This window comes from Pipistrellus kuhlii, unplaced genomic scaffold, assembly GCF_014108245.1.
Source record: "Pipistrellus kuhlii isolate mPipKuh1 unplaced genomic scaffold, mPipKuh1.p scaffold_m20_p_11, whole genome shotgun sequence".
Taxonomy (NCBI): Eukaryota; Metazoa; Chordata; class Mammalia; order Chiroptera; family Vespertilionidae; genus Pipistrellus; species Pipistrellus kuhlii.
In genome coordinates this window covers 33,895,536-33,920,460 of record NW_023425416.1, presented here as the reverse complement: position 1 = coordinate 33,920,460, position 24,925 = coordinate 33,895,536, and the positions used below count along the sequence as shown (strand labels likewise).

The 24,925-nt window shown below is 43.8% G+C and overlaps 1 protein-coding gene and 1 long non-coding RNA gene across 4 annotated transcripts in view; both read right to left on the bottom strand.

Annotated features, from left to right (window-relative positions):
* The window catches only part of KAT2B (lysine acetyltransferase 2B), an 88,104-nt gene that overhangs the window by 21,612 nt on the left and 41,567 nt on the right, over positions 1-24,925 (bottom strand). For 2 of the 3 annotated variants that reach the window (XM_036431590.2, XM_045579319.1), the window contains exons 3-8: positions 22,566-22,711; positions 18,742-18,834; positions 17,193-17,374; positions 10,781-10,972; positions 5,603-5,709; positions 693-818 (exon numbers count right to left, since the gene is read on the bottom strand). In XM_036431590.2, the coding sequence (XP_036287483.1) occupies positions 693-818; positions 5,603-5,709; positions 10,781-10,972; positions 17,193-17,374; positions 18,742-18,834; positions 22,566-22,711 (846 nt within the window). The remainder of the gene's footprint in view (positions 1-692; positions 819-5,602; positions 5,710-10,780; positions 10,973-17,192; positions 17,375-18,741; positions 18,835-22,565; positions 22,712-24,925) is intronic. The other variant, XM_045579320.1, reaches the window with a different exon arrangement.
* On the bottom strand, positions 8,277-10,769 carry LOC118715394. The gene is made up of 2 exons (XR_004986877.1): positions 9,648-10,769; positions 8,277-9,401 (listed from the first exon to the last, which is right to left on the bottom strand). It is a non-coding gene; the product is annotated as an uncharacterized LOC118715394 (long non-coding RNA).

The window sequence follows — 24,925 nt, the reverse complement described above, 5'->3', positions numbered from 1 at the left end:
TCACTCAGCATGATGTTCTTTATTTTTTATATACAAATTAAAATTTTCCTGTGATGTAATATTCATAAGTATTAAAGTATTATTAACATTTATGTTCTAATCTAATTGATTTGTCAGGAGTAAATCCCACTAAGCATGTCTCCTTCTAGTAATCTCACTATCTTTAATTAAACAGGAAAAGAGCAATGTCTAATATCTTGTCCAAAGGAGCTCAGCCACCAACCAGGTAACACACAGAATAAGTGAGCTATTATAATACACTAGAAGCCCAGTGCACAAAATTTGTGCAGGAGGTGGGGGTCCCTTAGCCCGGTCTGCACCCTCTCCAATCCAGGACCCCTTGAAGGATGTCCAACTGCCCTCTCCTGCCGGCCTGATCACCTCTAACTACCTCTGCCTCAGCCCCGCCACTGTGACTTTGTCCGAAGGACGTCCGCAAGATGTCCGGTCTAATTAGCATATTACTCTTTTATTAGTGTAGATGATTATAGTTTTGTTTTAAGGCTCTTCATTTTGGGTTGATGTGTTACACAGCAATAACTACCCAATACAGCTCAAAGTCATTTCCAGCCATCAAAATCCTGGACATGAACAATCTGTAGTTGGTCTAAGTCTACCTCTGGAACTTCTCATATTACCAAAGAACTTGTAGGGCAAATCACAGCCCTGTATTGTGGCCCCTAAGTGCCTACCTGGGTTTGCCTCAAGCCCAGAAGCGCCTTTTCCGGAAGGACTGCTGCTCCCTCCATTCGGCTGCTCAAGGGAAGATGAGTTTGAAGCGTATGAAATCGTCCCAGCCACAGGAGGTGGATTGATGACTGCCAAGAAAAGGAAAAGAAAGTATTAGATGGCTCTTTTCTTGGGCAATGAGGAACCAAGTGCACATGAGACCATCCTATTCCTGCCCAATACCACAAAGAAGTCATCTTTAAAATAAAAGCAATAGGGTCAATGTGAGCATGATAATAAAGACAGTAATGGATTATAACCCACTGAATAGAATAGAAATATCTGAGTCCATACTGATAAAATCCTAAATGAACAGACAAATAAGCGGGGAGAAGGTAAAGCTCTTCCTTACAGACAAATGCCAACAAATAAATAAGAAAGGGACGATGGCAGCCAGCATATAATTGACTCAGGGAGAATCATCTGTGCAGGCTAAACCTCATGAGTACAATTCTGATGAAGACAAGATAGTTTCTAAGTATTTCCCCCTCAAAAGTACCCTTTTTTTTTTTTTTTTTTTTACTACAAAAGAAAAATGGTAGCATTGCAGTGGAGAAACCTTATAAATATCACCTACAAACCTGAATGCCAACAGTAATGAGAGAGAATATTACGTACCTCCTGATATGAGGCAAAACTGCCATAAACCACATCACTGAGGTAAGAGCCAAAAATGGACAATAGCCTGTCGATTAAACATTAAGGTGTAACCTTGCATCGAGGTTAAAGCTCCTTACTTTGATAACTATACTAAATTAAGTAACTATACTAAACTATATTAAGTAAGAGAATGGCCTTGTTCTTAGAAGATGCCCACTGAAATCAGTAAGAAGGCACGGTGTTTGCAACTTTCAGATAGTTTAGAAAAATCACAGATAGTTAGATGATTGATAGATAGATAGATACACAGACAGACAGACATATAGACAGACACAGAGAGAGAGGGGGGAGGGGAAAGGAGAGAGAGAGAGAGAGAGAGAGAGAGAGAGAGAGAGAGAGAGAAGCGAGCGCGTGCGAAGGGATGATAAAGCAAATGTGGCATAATTTTAACGATTGATGCATCTGGGTAAAGTATACACAACATACAAAATTTTTGTTCTATTCTTGAGCCTATTTCCAAAGACAACCTTATTTTTAAAGCCTTTGTAAGGAGTAGGATGTTGCTCTGCTGATTGGCGCTGATGAGGGATACAGACATTTTCAGTGACTCTGGTCCCATAGAGGACCGAGCATGGACAATGCAGGCAGATGTCCAGAGAGAACGTTCACCTAAGTTTCAAGGCAGCCCCAGCTCAGTGTGCAGAGTACACTCCCCGCAGCCAAGACAGTGATGGAATGAGTAACCCAAGCAACAGAGAGACAATGGGCCACAGCCCTCTCCACTGAACAGCAGTGCGTACGCAAAGACTCAGAATACACTGAAGCGCCAGGCCACACAATGTTCCTTCCAGCACACAGGCCTCCTGGCTTCCAGAGTACACTGGAGTGGCGCTGCACCGAGAGGAAACTTGGATGATTCTGCAGACGTCTGAGTGCCTCGCAAACCTTCAGAGCCATCGTTATGAATGGCATTTATCACGCTTGCATAGAGGTGCAGACGTGCCAATTACGTCGATGACTGCACTCTTCTTTCCCCAAAGGGAACACACTGCAATTAAAGCAGAACAGGAGGAGACAGCCTGGTTCTGACGGCTCCGGGTAATGCTGAAGAGTACAATCCAGCTTAACTGGGTTACAACCTTAGCCACAGGAACAGACACGTGATTCCCAGAGGGAGAGAGACAACCTCTGCCTTTTCCATCCTGTGCTATGATAGATAATTTTCTGGAAATGGAACAGACCAGGTAGTGTTTTGAGCAGGCAAGGGTGAGGGGGACTTTTGAGCGGGGAGGGTCTCTCTGGAAGGCCCTCCACGAAGGAGCCACGTTGATGCTGCTGAATAGCTTTGGTGCCCCCCTGCCGGAAGGAGGAGACTGTTCTTCACTCATTCCTCCCACAAGCCTGGGCCTGCACATTCGCAACGCACAGCCAAGTGGCGGGATATCGTGGTCAGAGCAGTGGCTCATAATGCAGTCTGGTGTTTAGGAATTAGCCAGACCCGAGGGGAAAAACCCAGTTCTATCACTTAACGACATCTGATCTTGGGCAACTCTCATCTACATAAAGGGGATAATAATAGCGACCTCCCAAGGCTTTGTGCTAAGGCTTAAAGTCATGAAGCAAACCTCATGTCTTGCCTTTATGGAAATATTGGTTACGGCAAGCACTTTATGGAATTATTGGTTGTTATTACTGTGGCAACACTGGGTCTCTGACCATCCAGGGTCACGCTCATAGAAAAGACCTACAGAAAAAAAGTGGGCCTCCGAGAGCATGCGGTAAGCATGTACGAGCATGTATGACACCGTTATTCTCGAATATTGCTGCACACCAGAATCACCTGGGGAGCTTTTACAATGCCCAGGCCACACCCTAGGCAAATTACACGGCACTCTCTTGGGAAGGGACTCAGGAGTTAGAATTACTTTAAATCACCATGGGTGATGCCTTGTGCAGACAAGTGTGAGAACCAAGGATGGGATATACTCAAGGCTCTGTGACAGTGGGGAGGAAAGGAGATCCAGTCCTGGCTAGAAGGCACAGGAAGCATTAGGAAGGCGTTTGCGGAGAGATGCCATTTGCAAGCTAGCAGAGGCAGATAAAGTGGACAGCACAGGGCGATCCCGAGGACATGCCCAGTCACCACAGAAAACGCTGCCAGAAAATGCAGGTCCGGAGGGAGCATGTAATGGGCCCCAAAGCTCTACAGTCTTTGGACCAGAGAGAGGTGAGACCACATTCTATGACCTAAGGTAAAATGAAAAATTTTTTAAAAGGCAAAGATGGCCGGGACCGGTTTGGCTCAGTGGATGGAGCGTCGGCCTGTGGATTGAAAGGTCCCGGGTTCGATTCCGGTCAAGGACATGTACCTTGGTTGCGGGCACATCCCCAGTGGGGAGTGTGCAAGAGGCAGCTGGTCAATGTTTCTCTCTCATCGACGTTTCTAACTCTCTGTCCCTCTCAATTCCTCTCTGTGTAAAATCAATAAAATATATTTTAAAAAAAAAAAAAAAGGCAAAGATGTGTTTGGTAACAAGAATGCAAAACAGGACGGGTTTGAGCCAAAACAAAATACCTCATTCATAAGTATTCTGCTTTGAATTTAATTATATTTATACTCAAACTTGGGCTCTAGGTGAAAACACACACACACACACATACACACACACATCCACTTTTAACCACCTTCTCAAATGTGTGAATCTGAGTAAAAGAAGCCAGACTCAAAAAGTTATGTACTAGGTGACCATTCATCTGACCTTCTAGAAAAGACACACACACACAAAAAAAACGATAGAAAAAGAAAAGTCTGTGGTAGCCAGTGCTGGGGGTAGGGCAATGAATGGACTACATAGAGCGCAACAGAATTTTCTGGGTGATGCAACTTTTATAACCTGATGACTACACGACGATATGTATTTGTCAAAATTCATAGAACCATTTACTAAAAAGGGTGACTTATTTACTTTTTTTTTAATCCTCACCCAAGGACATGCTTAGAAAGAGGAACAGGGTGGGTAAGAGAGAGAGAGAGACAGACAGACAGACAGACAGACAGTCATCTGTGTAAGAGAGAAACATAGATCAGTTGCCTTTCGTAGGCGCCCTGACCAGGGATCGAACCTACAACCAAGGTCTGTGCCCTGATTGGGAATCAAATTGGCGATCTTTGGGTGCCCAGGATGACACTCAACCAACTGAACCACTCGGCTGGGGAAAAAAAAAAAAAAAAAAAAAGGTGGCTTTTATTGCGCATAACATTACTTTTTTTTTAAACCAGCAAGAGCCGATACCGATTTGGCTCAGTAGATAGAGCATTGGCCTTGTGAACTAAAAGGTCCCAGGTTCAATTCGGGTCAAGGGCATGTACCCTGGTTGCAGGAACATCCCCAGTAGGGGGTGTGCAAGAGGCAGCTGGTCAGTGTTTCTCTCATCGATGTTTCTAGCTCTCTATCCCTCTCTCTTCCTCTCTGTAAAAAAATCAATAATATATATATATATATATTTTTTTTTTTTTTTTTTTTAAACAGCAAGAATAAAATTGACTTTCCTGGAAGCGATACTCACCAGTTCCCACACTACACACTGAGCTAGAGCTGCTAAAATCTCTTTAACGTCAAAATTCTGCATTCTGCCTTTCCCCATGGCCACATATCATTGACTGCTTTGGCACCTCCTGCCAAACTTTTCTCCGAATCCTCCTAGTATCGAAGGCAGGGATTCAGCTCCTCTCTCTGGAATCAGCCTGACTCCCCAAGTCACATGTCTTCCATCCTCACAACATGCCAGGTAATGCCACTGGCTGACCCAAGGCAATGCCAAGGATGTCCTGGCCCCACTGGGAAGTTCTTCATGTCCTGAGGCTCAAGACCACTGTCTTCCACGCATCCTGACAGTAACTTGATACATAAAGCAGACATCACAGACTCAGAAACCAGGCTGAAACTTGATTCCTGGGCATATCAGGCCGTTGACAGAGACTCTAAATGTCTTTAGAAAGAGCCAGCAGTGGCCTACAGGGCCAAGCTGCTGGCAGTTTACACCCCCCCTAAAATGGTAATGTGCACGCTAAGCAAACCCAGTAGTAGGAGCAGTAGTTTTCATTGATTTGCACCTGCTCTCCTCATTAATAGAGATGCAGATGCAAAATCTGCTGGCTCCTGTCTTCAATTTCTCGATGAAAAACACAAATAAATGCAGCGTGAGCTGAAAAGCAACACTTCCTGGTTGTTCTCTGAATGCTGAAAAGAAAAGAAAAATTATTTTTTTTTACCTGTTTGGATCCCTAGCTGGCTGGTTCTGGAAGAGGCCGACAGAAAGTCCTGATCCCAGATAGGAGAGTTTTGACTATAAACTTCTTCTTCTAACATGGACAGAAACCTAGACACAAGGGTAAGAACAGCAGCAAAATCAAAAACAAATATACCGCCAGAGGGACAGCAGCTAGCCCTCTATGGCCATCACTGAACATCAGCATCATGACACCATCAACTCAGAGACAGGCTGGTCAATTACAACTCAAATGATGATTGTTAGTTGGACAGGGCTGGCATAGTTAAACACAGAAATCCGTTTCTACAAATTTATTTTCTTGGACTATGCATAGACTGAGTCTCAGTAAGGCCTCAGTCCCGCAGCAGTTGTCATTATCAGTCATAACCGTGACAAAAGTTGCTAACATTTATAGAGTGCTTGCTCTGTGCCTGTATTGTTCTAACTTCTTGAATCCCCAATGTGGACTCCACGAGTAAAATACTTTACTTTTATTTATCCCACACACGTATAGCTCTCATTCACCAGATTCTCATAACCTTACAGATGAAAAAACGTACAGCAGAGAGAGGGTAAGTCACTGGTACAAAGTCCCACAGCTAGTCAATGCAGGACCAAGAGTGAACCAGTGATTCATTACCAACTTATACTTCCTATCACAGTATGAACCAAGTGGATCTCAAGTTTTGGGGGCCCACAGAAATTACCTGGAGACCTTGTCTGAAACACAGCTACCCAAACCCCACCTTGACTTACTGAATCCGAGACTGTGAGAATGGGCCTTGGGGAACTACATTCTGGTTAAGTACCTTAGATCAGTGGTTGGCAAACTCGTAAGTCAGCAGAGCCAAATATCAACAGTGCAACGATTGAAATTTCTTTGGAGAGCCAAACTTTTTAAACTTAAACTATATTAGCTGAATTAGGGTACTCCTAAACTGGCCTTGGCTAAAAACTCAAGAGGCCAAAGAGCTGCATGCGGCTCGCAAACCGCAGTTTGCCGACCGCTGCCTCAGACAATTCTTACATACATCAAAACGGAAGAACTGCAGTTAAAACGCTAACACAAATCTACACTCCTGGCACTGGAATGTCCCCCTGCAGACCACTTTTAAAGCACATGCCTTCGAGTCGAAGAACAAGGATACTGGCTGAGGGCTTGGGTTCTAGAATCCATTGACGAAGCTCAGCACTTACAATTGGTAGGATCTTGAAAACAAGTTCTTAACTCTCACCTTTCCTAGTTTTCTCTTTTATAAAATGGAAATACCAACAATAGTTCCTGCACAGGGCGGTCATGAGGGATAAGCTAATGACCCTAGTAAGTGTTCCATTCATTCAACAAATATCAACTGCCCCCTTTTATGTGCCAAGCAATGGGTTAGATGCGAGAAGGACAGGGTGAACAAAACAACCACGCGCCCTCAGGAAGCACGATGGTGTACTAAAGGTTAGCTCCTATAAGCCATCTGCATCCCTCTGCTGAAATTGTAAAATCCAAAAGCCCTTAAAAAAGGTTTTCCATGACCCATTTGGCAGCAAAACCTGACCTTACCATACATAAGACTATTTATAGTCTTCATAATTATAAACGATTTAATTTGAGGGAATTCACCTCAGCCCTAGAGCTGTGGCATACAGCACATGTGTTATATTAATTGCCTTTATAAAATGTTTAAGCTTTTGAGTTGTAAAACTTACCTAGTACTACGATTTTAGATAACTGATCAAAGACCTGTTCTGGTCATCATCATCATCATCAACATCATCACTAATACTAAAAGTACCTGTATTCTTATCATGTATCAATGCCTGCAAGATTTTAGACCGTTTCAGGAGGGACGTTGGTTTTTTGGAAGTGAAAGCAGATAGGAAAAGGTCCTGGGAGGAGGGGGAGGGGAAGGGTGGGAGGGTGGGAGGAAGTGTTTTCTGACTTGCTGCTCATAGAAGATTTACAAACAAGGAGGTACCATCTGAGTGAATGCCTAGCCTCACTCCATGATGTAATTCATGAGTCACTTCTCCTTGCTTAGTAAGCCATGGTGAAGGCATGTTTTAAAACACTTCAAGACCCAGAGATAAGGAGCCATGGGTCAGCCTGTTGGACCTCAGAGGGAGGGTGGGGATAAAAGGGAGAGATCAACCAAAGGATTTGTGAGAACATATATGAGCCTAACCAGTGGTCAGGGACAATAGGGGGGTGGGGGCATGAGTTGGGAGGGGTGGGGGATTGGCATGGGGAGTTGAGGACAAATATGTGAGATCTTAGTCAACAAAAAAAATTTTTTTTTAAAACACACACACTTCAGTATATTTCTTACCACACACATTCAGACAGATAGCAACAGGAGCTAAATTCCTTCCTAAGATCACTTGTGATCTCGCAGAGGAGAGGAGGTTCCTGATTCTTTTCCCCTTTTCCTAAGCAGACCTGCCTTTCTCTTATACCACCCTCAAGATTTCCCCACTGCCCTGTCACAGAAGTAAATCTCCTTTCTCACTCTTTGTTCAGTAATTATACGATCAGCACGCTCTTCACAGAGCTGGGCACAGACCCCACCAAAAAAAAAAAAAAAAATGCCATTAACTTTGGGAATAATTACAGGTGTGTTTTATATATATATATATACACACATACGTGGTTATTTCATTATAATAAAAAACAGTTTTGTATGATGACACGGAAAAGTGCTTGTTTTATAAACACAGGAACACAAAATTGTATGGAGAGTAAAAGAACACCATACACAGTCAATATATAGAAATATCTAAAAGCCCTGATGATAGGGCTGTGGCTGATGTTTTGCTTCTTAACCGAGTTTTCATTAATATCCCTTGAATGAAATATAGATACTAAACCTTTTTAACAACAACCTTGTTAGCAGGTCGATTGGGGGAAAGGCACAAGTTAAGGCCAAGTGGGAGAAAGGACAGCGTATGAAGAGGAGGCAGGCAAGGCAGAAGACCCTGAAAATGCCTCTGAGAACCATGTGACCTCCCGGGGTGGTGTGGAAGGACTGAAGCTCTCACTGGGCGATGGTCCCCAAGACTCAACCAGCACCTCGGGCTTCAGCACGTGCGTGATTCCGCTGCCAAACCTGTAGGAATAAATGCCTAACAGCCTCCCATGTTGTCCTAGTCCATGAATAGAGATTTCAAAGGAGAAGAGGGTGGTAGTTCTACCCTACCATTAGTGAGAGAAAGAAAAAGCCGCATTGATTAGCTCAATAGCACGAGCATGCCAGAACTTTGGGCTGAAGGAACAAAACACCCTATAATTAGCAAATATCTGCAAGAAGCAAAATGCATGTACTATGGGAGAAGGGGGGAGGGGGATTGTTACTAAGCAAGGTAATCAAAATTTCTCTTTAAGCACCATCCACGGTGGGGGTGGGGGGAGGGTCCTCTCTGTTCCTTTGTCCCCTAGCTTAGAGACCGAATGACAACTATAATTTGAAGACACAACATGCTGCTTCTGTAGCAAATGTAATAGAGGCGTTGGTAAGACAACTGCTTTAAGCTAAGGAGAGGCGCTTAGACTAGCTCAAAGGCAGCCACCAGCAGAGATGAGCATGCCCAGAGTTCATAAACCACTGAGGGACAACATCCACACTGCAGATTAAATGCTTCTGAATCTTCCCCTCTGGAGGAAGCCAGATTGCTCATGTCATGCCTCATTCTCAGCTGCCAGTTTCCTCAAAAAGAAAAGAAAAAAATACTGAAAATCAGGGTGCCAGGAGCTCTGTGAAAATATTGGATGTTCAGCAAAATCTCATCGATTCACCCAAGGCAGCCTTTACCTAGGGCAGTGGTCGGCAAACCGCGGCTCACGAGAGCCACATGCGGCTCTTTGGACCCTTGAGTGTGACTCTTCCGCAAAATACCAAGTGCGGGCGAGCACGTACAATGCGATTGAAACTTCGTGGTCCACGCGCAGAAGCCGGTTTTCGGCCTGGGTAAGTCTATTTTGAAAAAGTGGCCTTAAAACACTCAAGGGGCCAAAGAGCCGCATGTGGCTCGCGAGCCGCGGTTTGCCAACCACTGACCTAGGGCTTAGGAATTGTCTTAAGCAACAAAGGAATTTCCCATCCATTTCTACCGGGAAATCATTTTTGTTGTTGTTTTGGGCCTCACTTATTGTTTAAAATTATCTTTCCTAAGGTGCACACTGGGTAATCCAGTAATAGTAACTTTAATAATAAATAAATAAAACCGGTTTCACAACACTGGCCGAACTCTACGCCAGCAGTTCTCGACAGTGTGGAGAAGGAAGCTCTATCAGACCTAGAAAGCCTCTCCAATGATAACTTCCCTCCCTCCAGGCGCTGCTGCAGGCAGACTGAGGCCCACAAAACCCGTCTGCTCCTGTCTGCTGTCATTGCTCCATGACAAGCCGTCTGCTGCACACCCAGCCCTTCTCACCAGCAGCCAGTCTCTGAGCTGACATATCTGGTCCTCAGACTGGAAAATGCACTTCCCAGGTCTTTAACGCACTGCCTTCGTTTGAAAAAATATTTAAGTGATTATTCCTATGTCGCAGCTCTGGCGGGTGAGGGAAGCAAGGTGCACAAGAGCATGTGTGTATTCTCCATGACACTGAGCATGGAGGCACAAAGATCATTGTGAAGGAGGCCCCTCTTTTCCAGTCCAGCCCCAACCTTAGGGTCTAGTTTACAAAGGGCGAGGGGACAGGTCCCCTGTAGTGGAGGCAAGAGGCATTTGACAGTCTTAGAAAGGGTTGGGGAGCTAGAATGGAAAACAAACAAAACAAAAAAAAAACAAAACAGCCGCTTGAGCTCTCTTGCACCACTTGAGTAGATGGAAACTGCTTCTATACACTCCCCCCCCGCCCCCACCACCACCATCCCCCTCTGGCTTCCTGGCAGCTGACTTCACAAAACAGAGCACCACCCGATTCTATGAAGCTCAGAGACAAGGACACCAGGTGGGATGAGGTGGGGCAAAGAGAGGTGTGACTGGGGCCAACACAAACTCAAGCTGATGATGCACAATGCCCCAAGAGGATGTGGGGAGGGGGCAGAGGAGAGGGCCCCTTGGTCCCTGCTCCCCGGAAGCTTTTCCCATCATTCCCCATCTCGTTACTGATGCAGGCTTTGGCAGGCATCTATCAGCTTCAGGCCCCCAGACGAGACGGAGGCTTGCTAGTGTGCCCCCTTACTTTGGGAAATGGGTGAGGATTAGAGTCCGTTTCTCCAGGGGCAGTTTGTCTTTCTCCTGTCTTGCTTGTTCCAGGAGCTGGCGTCGCATCACGGTGAAGACAGAGCGAAGCAGTGTTCTCCCAAACACCTGGGTGGTTTCATACCGAGGTAGACTGTCGCAGAACTGGGGTACGTTGCAATAACACAGCCACCTGTGACGAGAGGGGACAAGCACCATCAATGTCTCTTAAACCCCCAGATCAGTGGAGATACTCAATTACGGTTCCTCTCAAACCCTTCACCGCAGCAGGAGACACTGGGGCTGCCATGATAAGCAATGGCACCACCACCAGAATGAAACCTGCGAATAAGATTAGCTTGCCCTTAAACCATCACTTGGGTCCAATTCTAGGAAAAGTGTTCCATTCTGTAGTACTCTGCAGCGAGTCCTGCGGTCAGACAGCGCAGAATCAGCTCCCTGCTTTGTCACTTCACTGGTTGCATGACTTTGGAGATTTAATTACGCTCTGAAGTCTCCATGTCCTTTCCTGTAAAAATGGGGAACAGCAATGCCTACTGCCCTGGGCTGCTAGGAGCATTATATAGGCTACTGTGTGGAAAGTGCAATTAAGAATTTCTGGCACCTAAATAGCAGTTTAGATAAAAGAAGAAATGACAGGGGAAGCTTTTGTGAAAAAATCAGATTTCCAATATCTAGTCCCTTGAATAAAATTTCGGGTTTCTTTAAAATGCCTACATAGCATGCAACATAACCCTACCCCTCACCCCCACCGCCTCCAGAAGCTTTGGTGGGAAGATAAAGATCTTCAAGACTGTTCACAACTCAAGTCAAAATGCAGGAAGTAATCAGCTTCCACCATCTGTTGCTTAGGTACATGTTCAATGACTCAGACTCAAGGTCAGAATCACACTGGGGGAGCACCGCACGAGGCTGGAGGAGTGCCCAGGCCCAGAGGGGGAGCCAGGGGCTTTCTCCAGCTCTGACGGCAGCTCTGGGGTTCGCTGGCTATGTAGGGCGTACGCTGCGGAAAGCACATTCAGCACGGGGAAGCTATTCACAACCAACCCTCTTTCTTGTTGATCTCCCAGAGCTGCAAAAGCTCATTCCCAGGACCAGCAACATTCGTGGACAGTCAGGGGGTCACAGGGGGCGGGCTGCCCCAGACCAGAGGAGTGTCAGAAACTTCACTGCAGATCCTTATTCCTTGGCAGCAGATCTAAACATCCTCTCCCAGGGCAGGCCTGCTTTCTAACCATTAAAATCTAGCCCCCCTGCCATGTCTCCCTGATCTCTTTAAAGTGAGGGGGGAAGATCTCAAATGGGCCCCGAGCAGCTCCGGGAAGCTCCCCAGGAACTCTCAGCCCCTTACTAAAAAGTGGATTATTAATTTACTTGTATTTACTGACTTATTTTTGTTGTTTTTTTCTTACTCTGTATTGCTTCACATTGTGTGTGTGTGTGTGTGTGTGTGTGTGTGTGTGTGTGTGAGAGAGAGAGAGAGAGAGACAGAGAGAGATAGAGACAGAGAAAGACAGAGAGAGAGACAGAGAGACAGAGACAGAGACAGAGAGAGACAGAGAGAGACAGAGAGAAAGAGAGAGGGAGGGAGGTTTTTCATCTTTGGAAAAGAGAACTTTCATTAGGGTTAGTCTGTCTGCTTATATTTAAAATTAACCTTAACCTTAAGCCAAAACCGGTTTGGCTCACTGGATAGAGCGTCTGTCTGGGGACTGAAAGGTCCCAGGTTCGATTCCGGTCAAGAGCTGAACTTTGGTTGCACGCACATCCCCAGTAGGGTGTGTGCCGGAGGCAGCTGATCGATGCTGCTCTCTCATTGATGTTTCTATCTCTCTATCTCTCTCTATTCCTTCCTCTCTGTAAAAAAATCAAGAAGATATATTTTAAAAATTAAATTAAATTAACCTTAAAACCCCTGCTATCTTTTATAATCTCCACTCAACTTTTCTGTCTTAATAATTTGTACTCAAATGCCATTTTACAATTGCAATGCCAAAATGGGGATCTTAAGTGTTGTGTTGCATTTTGCCACGTCAGAAACAGTGATCTTGGTGGGTGTAGTAGAAAAAAAGCACATCTGTCATAAAATCCTAACATGTTATCCAGAACTTACAAGTCATTTCATCTTCCCAGGGTGGAGGAAGAGAGCATAGATTGTTATTATCTAGAAACATTTTTCCAATAGTAAGTTTCCATTCATTTCCTTGAGTATGCATTACACACCTCAGTTTATACATGTTAGTTTACTTTAGCTTTGTTTTTTACTTCCAAGATGGGTCTTATCTTATAAACCTGTAAAGTGCACAGTATGATTAGACAAAGAGACTGAGTCCGAGTGTGGCGTTCTAATAAATGATGGGGAGGGGGGACGGAGGGCCTGTAGCGAGGGGTAGGGGAGGCCGGGGGAAGGTCAATGGGGGGAAAAAAGGAAACATATGTACAACTACTTGTAATACTTTAAACAATAACTTTTTTTAAAAAATGACATGGGGGTTGCCTGTAGTGAGATGGAAAGAAGAAAATGGGAGTTTGTGTGTCTAGTCTCCGCACACACATTCCTCCAGAGACTTCACTAGAGAAAACTATTTTGCCCAAATGACTGCTTTTGGGTCTTCTAAACAGAAGTAAAAGGTATGTGTATCCTATTATTTTTTTAAATATATTTTATTGATTTTTTACAGAGAGGGATAAAGAGTCAGAAACATCGATGAGAGAGAAACATCGATCAGCTGTCTCCTGCCCACCCACCACTGGGGATGTGTCCGCAACCAATGTACATGCCCTTGACCGGAATCAAACCTGAGACCCCTCAATCCGCAGGCCGACGCTCTATCCACTGAGCCAAACCGGTTTCGCCCAATGTATCCTATTATTAATACTTCAGATAACTAAGTTTTGTGTTTGTTTTTTTTACAACATCATGATGCTTTGCAACCACCTTGCTTTCTTTAACGCATGACTAGACGTGGAGAGTTTGAGGGCAGGAGACCCAACTTACTTGCTGACTGAAAGCCCTAAGGTTTTCAGGGTTTAAGTGGCCTCTCCCAGTTCATCAGAACTCTGGGCTGGTTACTATTTGCGTTCAGACTAGAAGCTAGGTCTCCTATTCACTAGTCCCCTGTTCTTTCCATGCCTCTTGATAAATAGACTTACATGCCTAATTACGAATACTCCGTAAGCGTGGTGGCTGGCTATACTTCATAGAGCAACGATTACCTGAAACAGTTTCACAAAATCAACTTAAGTTCTATCTAACTTGCCCTGTAGTCTCACGAAACATCTCTAGAAGTAACATTAACTTTCCAAAGTTCTGCACAACTCAGAATCGAAGACAAACTATTTCCCACTTTCCTTCAGCAGATTCTGTTGGTCAGATGTATTTCAATACATCATATTTTTCTGCCAGTTATATTTCCAGTTATTTCTTCTTGGAATTATATGAGTGCACCATCATGAAATTCAGGGGATTTCAAATTTTTGCCCAGATTTTTTTTTTCTTTCTAAAACCAAAGTGATTTGGGGGGGAATATGTATAATGTATATTTGATATGTACCTATATTCATTATTAGATATAACTTAATATCAATATAAAGTAGTTTTAACACAAAATATAGTTTTCTTTTATTTAGAACAGAAAATATAAGCCACTTCAATCTACACATAAATTTCATCTGGATAAAATGTCAAGGATTAGCCCTGTAATGACTGGAATCATTTTCTAAGCCCAGTCTTTTCCACGGGGAATCCTAGTTCACCCATTTTCATGCTGCTGTGAGCTCCAGAAGTTTTCAGCCCCTTTTGTTTGAATCGCAGCAATTGCTGTAAATTATTCGCTGAGCCAGCGGTACACATCCTAAGGCTCGCTTGCACATCAAGATAAAGTCTAGTGGTGCCTGCAGCCTGTAATATTACCCATTTTTTTTAGGAGATTGGTATCAGTGAGACACCCTGTCGCAGTGGTGTGTGGTTTTTTCAATCCCCAAGCAGTCATGACAGTGAGGTTTACCCTGAGGCGACCGTTCTCATACATTTCGCAGGTTGTCTCCACTTCCCTTTCTTCGTCAGCGTGGCGTGATGGTGGGGAGGCGGGGGAGGTGTGATCTGCCTTCATTTCCTTATTTATTATTAACAGAGACTCTTGGTCTACCTTCTACCTAGAAATCAGCAGGTTTCAGAACTCATCGGGGCGTATTCATTTCAGTCTCTCGGCAGTTTCTCTTCCTCGCTCCTGGACTCGGCTCCTCTGCCTCAGCTGTTGGCCCAGGATGCTGGGCTGGAGAGGACCCTGCTGCTGTCTTTCTCCTTCTCACCTTCGTTTCTGAAGTGATACTTCAATAGGCACACTCATCCCACTGTACAAGAACCCCATGTTGGCGGGGACTGACTGGGTTTTAGGCACCAGCATGTGTGGGAGGAAACTGATGACTAGCATCTTTCCAGCCACTGTTCTGAGTGCCAGAAACAACGCACAAACCGCCCCCTGGAGCACTCACAGCGCGTCTGACACTTGGACAGAGGAAGCAGCTGAAGGTCAAGGAGGTGAAGTGACTGGTCTAAAGCACCCAAAACCAGGAAGAAATGGAGCTATGATTCAAACCCAGCCCTCACTCCAAGCTTAATTTCTATTTTTACTACTGCTTAAGTATTCCTAAACTCTACCCATTTCTTGGTAAATCCTAAGTGCTAATAGTGTTTATAGTCTGCTTTCTAAAAAACTGTAATATCTTCCATGCTACTTCACTTTTAATTCTCCTTTTTTTAATATATATTTTATTGATTTTTTACAGAGAGGAAGAGAAGGTGATAGTTAGAAACATCGATGAGAGAGAAATATGGATCAGCTGCCTCCTGCACACCTCCTACTGGGGATGTGCCCGCAACCAAGGTACATGTCTTTGAACGAAATCGAATCTGGGACCTTCCAGTCCACAGGCTGATGCTCTATCCACTGAGCCAAACCGGTTAGGTAATTCTCCTTGATAAAACAATCTTTCCTCTGTTAAGAGTGGCAAATACTTTCAGGGATTCGGCGCTGACAAACATTCAGCTTTGTCAATCGTCTACAGATGAGGTCAGAAGATATTTATGTTTTAGAAATGTATTTTATTATCTCAACTCTTACTTTAAACAGCAATTACAACAAATAGAGGAATTGTTGTTAATGTAAAATTCTGAAATGGAGGTACAGATAAGAAGATTTAATTTAAAAACTGATTTTGATGAAATCTGTAATCCCTCTAAAAGTCAATAATTAGGAGAAAATACTTTATAATTCAAACTGCATATACTGTAAAAGGAGGGAAGAAAGAGGGAAAAGATGTATTTATCTTGAAATCAGGCCAGTTATTAGAAAAGAAGGCTTATCTTAAATTATATCCAACCCTGCATGTCATCTGCTGTTACAGAGAATAACCTGGGACAAGGGGTCTTTACAGGCAATCAAAAAACACTCCGTACTTTAAATTAGAAACACTTATATGCTCCATAATACCCTCTAAAGCAAGCTTGCTGTGCCTACAAAAATCGATGGCAAAAGGTGTAACAAGGTGAATAGAATGGATAATCCAAGTCACCTTCTTACTTTAATGAAAACAAATGTAGGTCATTCTATTTTGTATGGCCCATGTTTAAGATTTTTAAAGGCAATTTTATTGTTTTGCAGATCATAAGCAATAAAAATAAATTCCCACTTTTAAAAAAATGTGCAAAAGAATACTTGCAGAGTTTGATGCAAAAAAAAAAAAAAATAGGAAAATGGTTAGGTAAATTATGGTACATCAACTCAACAGACTGTAAGTAACCTGTGAGATGATGTTAAGTGGGGAGACAAAAGGATGAAAACTCTGGACTTTCTTTCATTCTAACGAATATGAAATATTCACTTAAAGGGGCAAAGACTGGAAGACAATATATTTAATGATATGAGTTCTGTCATGATGCTGGGACTAGGGTGATCTTTCTTTCTTTAAAAAAGTTCTTTAGCTCTATTATATTCACTGTCTCCCCCTCCCCCAGGTCCCCCCCAATTGATTTCAGAGAGAAAAAGGGGGAGGGAGAGATAGAAACATTGACAATGAGAGAGAATCACTGATTGGCTGCCTCCTGCATGTCCCCAACCCACAAGCTAGGAATGTGCCCTAAAACATCATCATTGATGTTTCTATCCTTCTCTCCCTCTTCCTTCCTCTCTCTGAGTTGGAGTCACCATAAAAAATAATAATAATAAAATAAAATAAAAACATTAAAAGAAAAGTAGGAATCTGGAGACATGCTCTCTGAGTTGGTGTCACCATAATGACTGGACAGCCCTCGCTAGCAGAGACAAGTAGCCATTTTATGTGTCCAGTGTGCTCTCCAGGGCCCGCAGGAAAGGAGCTGGTCACCTGCTTACCTTGTGTAGTTCTCCTTGTATCCGGAGATGTCATCATTGGGAGAGCGTAGCCTTCGTTGCGATGGTGCCTCCAGATGCCAATAGTTGATGCGGTTCAGGAACATTTTTGCCAACTCTACTATGGTCTGCCTTTCTTTGGATGGCAGGTGACTGAACTTGTACTGTACAAAGTTATTCACGCCCTTAAAAAGGAAGGAAGGCAATTTATTCATGTCACTGTGCAATCACGCTAATTCTGAACACCCACAGAGTCAGCACCATGGGTGGTGTCTTGGCAAACGAAGACATTTCTCTAGTCACAAAAATCTTCCTTTCCCCCTATTAGAAAAAAAAGGAATGCCCAGAGGGAATCATGCCTGAGATCACAGCGAGTGCAAAGTGACAAGACAGGGAGGCTGTGAGCTGCAATTCTCCGCCTGCTGCAATCCTGACAGGTTAAAAAGAAAAACGAAATCGCAGGCGGAAAAGGTCAAAACCCCTCCAACAATAGAATGGGACTGTTTTTGCAGAATAATTCTTGCTGTACTCTCAACACAGTGGCTCACCTATAATGATGATCTTGGACAGATATAATGTTTTTGCCTTAGCAAAATTTTAATGAAAAGGCTACTAGTACACCTTCCATTGAATATACACTCCATTTGAATTTAAACTCTTTATTATCACTCTCAGTTTCAGAAAGCTAAAACAAACAAACAAACAAACAAACAAACAAAAAACTAATTCAAAGTTATGAGCTTTTTAAAAAAAATCTGTGGATTAATTTAATCTTTTTGTAGAACACTCCCATTTACTCTAATGTCAAATAAAAGGACAATGGATTCTTATTTAATACAGTTTGGAGGCAAAATTTCTCCTACTGAAAACTGACTGATAAAAATACATCTATTTGTAAGGACTCTGATAGCACCATGATCTTCTGTAATCATCCTCATCAAGAAACTCAGTCCAGGATGAGATTTAGTCAGCTGATCAATGATAGGCTAAAAAAAATGATGCTGATGAAAAATACTGACAATACCTAACACAAAAAGTCCACGTATGTCAACAGATTCTCTGAGTACATCGGCTTCCTTCCAGGAATCACAATGCAGCAGGGAGTCAATTTCTGGACATAAAAAAAATCTCATCTCTTTATTGCATTCTTTGCTGGACTTTACAATGTTTTTCACATTGCTACTGAATTCCTTCACCTCAATAGTCTTTTTCAGACAGTGCCGAGCGAAAGGACAAAGGCTCAATTTTTAAACGTCAACAGCAGGGAAAAGCACATTTCATGTGTTTTCACGAACAACATGTTCTACTTTGTTGTTTTCTTCCCCCAGCACTCAGTGAATTCTGAGTACAGAGCAACCCTAAGAGACAAAAGCCAGCTCAGTTATTAGATTAAGTATTCACTTCTGAGCCAAAGGGTCCGAGACAGTTTCTGCAGCCTTGGTGAACATCTCTGGATCAGGTGTGGAGGGCGGAAAAAGGACATGAGAGGAAGATGGAAAGGTTTGTTCAACCTTAAAGCGATAGGAAAGGGGCTTCTCATTTTTCTTTTTACCTGTTCGATGCTAGGTTTTTCAAATGGGGGCTTCTTCTCCAGAGAGCCTTCAACCACAGGTTTTCCTCTTTGTAAAATAGACTTTCTCAAGAGCTGCAAAGAAACAATTTTTAAAAAATTAATCAAAGCCTCTCTGCCTCTCTCTCTCTCTCTCTCTCTCTCTCTTTCTCTCTCTCTCTCTCTCTCACACACACACACACACACACACACACACACACACACAGCCTTTGAAGGGAAGCCACCATATTCTATTTATCTCATCAACAGGCAAATAAATCCTTAAATCAATGAATTGGGTGACCACCAGGTAACCCAAGTTCACCTTCCCACTCATGGCCAGAGCTGTGAGGAACTGGACACATTTCACCTTCTGAGCATCCTAGAGCTCCCGGCAGTGGCCACCAGACCCCTCTATCCACTCCCTTCCCCCTTTCCCCACTCTGTACCAGAGGCCTGTGTACACCATGCAAACTTTGCCCATCTAGAACACCGCAGGAGGGCTGCCACTCCAGAGTGTCTCCTTTAAGCCCCTGGAAGGCTGACGTCCATTTTGCACAAAGGAGGTGGGGGTGGGGTGGGGTGGGGGTAAGGTGGGGTGGAGGCTGGCTGTAGCAGCTGTACGTCATAGGCATAATCTATGGGGCCCAGCCTCTTTGGGAAGGAATTCTGCAGGGCTCTCAACTGGCAACTCACTGTTGCGGTCTCTTTTCATTTCCTCTGGATCCACAGAATGCAGGCCAAGCAATCTGGCATCTCAATACCCACTAAACAAAACACTGCTCTTAATCCCTGCCCCTGGAATGTCAAGCCGTCCAAGAGCAAACAGCAGAGTGAAAGAGAACAGAGAGCCATGCTAATCAAGACCTGATTTAAAAATAAATGTAACACTGAAATTCTTAACTTCCACCTTTGCTTGAATCTTCTGTAACCTTTACATGTGGGTCTGTTACGATAAAAGACCCTGAATCTATTTAAGTTACTTTTTGCCCTCCTTTCTCCACTTACTGTCTTTTCAACAGAAACAAACCAAGGCAATCATTCTCCCAGGGGTTCATGAAAATGAACCCCCAAGGTTGAAGGTCATCATGTGTTCCCACTGGGTGTGTCCTACAAGGGCCCTGTAAACTATTAGGGTACATCATTTGTTGATCCTGAGGGTGTATTATGTCCATCTTTACCAAGAAAAAATGTGCAGTAAGTGATTTTAACAATATATATAAATTGACCATGAACTTTAAATACAAATCATTCTGGTTGCCTTTTTTTTTTTTTGCCCAGTGAAAATAAGACCATTTGGGAACTTGGCCCATTGGGGGTTTCAATTGAGAAATAAGCTGATGGATTGGGGAGATGTTGAATCTCATTCCCTACAAAAAAAAATGAAGCTGGAATAAATGGGCATATAAACGACATTTAAGAATAGCAGCAAGCATTTGCATCCTTAATTTTGCCAGGCACTCTTTGTAGTTCTTTGTATATATTTCCTAACTTAATAGTAATAGCAATCTTTTGATGTAGGTGCTATTATTGTTTTTATTTTACAGATAAGGAAACTGAGGGGGAATGACTTGCCCAAGGTCACATTTAAGTAAGTGATGGGGGCTGGATTTGAACCCAGATAGCTGGGCTCCAGAGCCCCATTCACAGGCGCTAGGATACACTGAGCTTTAGAAAGCAGCTTTTCACTGAGTTTATTTTCCACATCTAAGACTGAAGATTTTCTAATGCTACCATAATACATAATGCATTTTAATTTCATTATTAAGACATGTAAGACACAGGAACTGCCTTTCAAAAGCTAAGGAAGGGTGATTTAGAACTTACTTTGCCCAAAGAATGATTTTTTTTTTTTGGGGGGGGGGGGGAGAAGATGGGGGATAATACTGAATATTTTGGATTTGGCTCCTCAAGCAAATCTATTGGCACTGTTGGAGATGAGAGAGATGAGAAAGATAGAAAATGTACTTTCAGGCAGAGCAGTGCTTCCCGGCCTATTTGGTTGGTTATAAACAGAACCGAGAGGAGGCTGACAGGATGGAAACATTGATACCACCTTCACTTCCAACAGGGCAGCGGGGGACTGCCAGGGAGCTTAGTTCCAAGGCAAATAATAGCTGCAGTCAAGCAGGCGTTGTTTTTCTTCAACGAAGATCTTTTTCCAAAGAAGCTCTAAACAGTATGAACCTGCCAGGGTTCAATCTGATGACTCAGGCCCCACAGCCATGTCAACAAGCTGCCACCTGGAGTAGCCCAGTGCCTGCTAAAGGCTGTGGGGAATTCAGCTATTCATTCATATCCTCCCTCCCTTCTTTCCTCCCTCCCTCCCTTCCTCCCTCCTCATCTTCTCTCTTTCTCCTCCCAATTAACCCTTTTATAGTTAATATCCCCAAATGACACCAAAATTTAAAAATATAATTCTCCCTCCCACTATCCCCTATCTACCCCAAACACACTATTAGGTAATAAAAAGGGAGAAGGGAAAATGACATATCAAGTAAATTCAGACAACAACAAAAAAAAAGCTATAAAAATTGGACACAAAATTCCTAGCAACCAAAGCAAAAGAGGGAACTCAATGGAAAACGTACCTGTCCTTCTCACATACAATGAAGCCCACCACTCATTAGAAGAAGCAAGGGTGTATCCTGGCTGTAAGCTCAGAGTGGCGTGTTTTGGTTTTTGTACTTCTTTTTAAAGATCCTTAGAAAGGTTACACACTCACAACGTAATTCAGCAGTCGCCAACCGGTGGTCCGTGAGGTCCGAAAGGCTGGCGACCGCTGACATCGTTAACCGTGCCTTCAATAACCGGCGCTTTTAAAAATTTCTTCCTCTGTCAGCCTTCTTTCTGAATCTATGTTTAGCAACCTGATGTTTTTCTATGTTCCCACCATGAGTTTCCCTCCCACATCTGTCAGTCCTGAGTACAATCAGAAACCTGGGGACGTGTATCTGTGGAGCCACGGCAGAGCCACGAAGACGCAGCCACGGGAAGTGGTAGTGATAATCGGTGGCGTGCCAACAAGACCCAGCGCACCGTGGTAAGATGCCTGAACAGTGGGAACTCGATTGCTCCCCTTGAAGCATGAGAGCCAAGGCGCTCGGGCCACCCTCTCACCCCATCCTCTCCCAGCCTCCCCTTGCCCACCGGGCTCCACACACTGGCCTCCTTGCTGCTCCCACATCACATCGAGCTCACTGGGTGCACAGTCTACGTCCTGTTCTCTCCCATCCTGGACAGGATGGCTCCTATCGCCCCATCTGTGTTTCCGCTCAACCGCCATCTCAGACAGGCCTTCGCTAACTGCCCTTCTTCCTCACGACTGTATCCCCTCACCCACTACCATCCCTGCCATTCTGATTCCACTTACCCTACTTTGTTTCTCTTCACAGCACTTAGCACCACCTGCAAATATATTATTTGCTTGTTGGTTGTCTGCCTCTTCTACGGAAATGTCAACTCCACGGGGGCAAAGGCTTTGTTTTGCCCACTGATCTATCTCTCATGCCTACATGAGTGCCATGCACAGAGCAGGTGTGCAGTGAACACTTGTTGAATGGATGGATGGATGGATGGATGGATGGATGGAAAGAAATCTATAAGCATGAGCAAATAAAGGCATACACGTATAAAGGTTCTCAAGCAGAGTCATATGTCCATCGTATGATGTGTCACGAAGAAACACATGCTTCAGCAAACCCTGAGGGCAAAATGTATCATGAGCTGAGAGCCTTCCCACCCGTGACCTGGGTGGGGTACAGAAACTATGCACCTTCGAACCAGGAGAGAAAGAAGAAAAGCCTTTTAAGATGTTGAAATCGCACCTTGAACAGGTAGAAATAAACTTGTTTGGTGTCTGCATCCTCTTCCTTATGCACACAGGTAAAGAGATACTCCACATCCAACACTATTCCCAGGAGTCTGTTCATTTCTTCCTCTGACACATTCTCCAGGTGGGAAACGTGAGCAGCTTAAGACAAAGATCAAAGGGACATTTGTGAGAAGTTAGTTGGAAATTGCAAACAATCTTGACTTCACAACGAAAGGTCCTGTGTCCCACGAACCTTTCAGGACACCAGACCATTGGACTGCATGGTGAGGGGAAGATATTTCTGATCCCCGTAAGACCTAAGTCTTCTCACAAAACTGACTTGTAATTAAGAGACTGCCCACCTTGTTGAGCCTGGCTGTTTTATAAGTCTGGTCATGATGATACTAAATTCTTAATGTATTTCCATATAAGCAAATTACCCACCATATCAAGAGGGTTCTGTGGTCCTAGAAGTGGATCCAGGATTTGGGGGTCTATAGTTGAAGGTGATTAAAACTAAACTCCCGGAGCCAAAACCAGATTGGCTCAGTGGATAGAGCATCGGCCTGCGGACTGAAAGGTCCCAAATTCTATACAAGTTAAGGGCATGTACCTTGGTTGCAGGCACATCCCTAGTAGGGAAGGGGTGCACAGGAGGTAGCTGATCGATATTTCTCTCTCATTGATGTTTCTGGCTCTTTATCCCTCTCCTCCCTTCCTCTCTGTAAAAAATCAATAAAATATATTTAAAAACAAAAAACTAAACTCCCTGAAATTTTAATTCTAGATTCTGTGAATAGTTCAGTGGGACAAGAATATCATATTAGTGTAAAGACTGAATGAAAGCTTTTTCCCGCTGAAACCGGTTTGGCTCAGTGGTAGAGCGTTGGTCTGAGGACTGAAAGGTCCCAGGTTCGATTCCAGTCAAGAGCATGTACCTTGGTTGCGGGCACATCCCCAGTAGGGGGCGTGCAAGAGACAGCTGGTCGATGTTTCATCAATGTTTCTAGCTCTCTATCCCTCTTCCTTCCTCTCTGTAAAAAGTCAATAAAATATATTTAAAAAAAAAAAAAAAGAAAGAAAGCCTTTTCCCTTAGCCTTTCTGAGACACACTGAAACCTCAGTCTCTGCAGCAAAGTTCCTAATGGAGCTTGAGATTCAACGTCCTCCATGATCAAGACTCCAAAACCACTTTTCCTACCTCCGTTGTGTCATCTTACTAGAGTTAAGTGATCTGTTCATTGACCTTCCTCTCTCCCATGCCCATCCTCTTGTCTACCCAAAGGTAACCCATTTTTCAAGGTTATCTTATTTAATCCTCAATCTCATAAAGTAGGTTATCAATAATCCCATTTTACAGCTGAGAAAACTGAGGCTCAGAGAGCTTGAAGGTGTTTCATCCAATGTCACTCAGCCAATAAGGAAGAACCAGGGTCTAAAAGGGAAGAATGTTGAACCCAAATTCTAAAGCACCCACAAATTTTTTATGATTAGTTGATTCACTTTAAGTCCTTTTACACTTGAAAAGGCCATCTAGGTAAGCCATCCAATACTCACCCACTTCCAGTTCCTGTGGTCCAGGATCATGTCTCTCATTTCTGTGACCCCAATACCTATCACTATGCTTGTCCCTTAATGGGCATGGTCCTCTCAGCTGCTGCTCTCGGTGTGCTGGTTTAAAATGCTTAGACATACGCCCTGGCTAGTGAGTGTTTCTAATGGTTAGAGCATCAGCCCAAGCACCAAAGAGTCTCTGGTTTTATTCCAGGTCAAGAGCATGTACCTTGGTTGCAGGTTCATTCTCGGCCCCCAATGGGGCATGTGCAAGAAGCAACCAATCAATGTATCTCTCACATTGATGTTCCTCTCTCTCTCTCTCTCTCTCTCTCTCTCTCTCTCTCTCTCTCTCTTTTTCTCTCTCCCCTCCTCCTCCCCCCCCCCACTCATTTCCCTTCCCTTTCCTCTCACTCTAAAACTCAATGGGAGAAAACGTCCTCAGGTGAGGATTAACAACAACAAAAAAAAAGCTTAGACATAGAAGTGCTTGAGATGATCTAAAAAATCTAAATATGGACAAGAGTGATAGGCTTTTCCTTGACTTTTTAAAGGAAGATGGAACTGAAGGTTATTGAGGAATATTTCAAGGTCAGTCTACTCCAGAAACCTTTCATTAAACCACAATCTCAATCAGGAGCCTGGGACAGAAAAATGCCTGGAGTGCCCTACCCATAATCCCTTCCCTACTACTCCAGAGCACACCTCCTGCCTTCCTGTCCCTGTACTAGTAATCAGCTCTGCCACCCCCTTGCCCCTCGAGAGCAGCGTTCAACCAAGACTAGAAAAGTTAAGAGTATAAACTGCCCTCCCTCACCC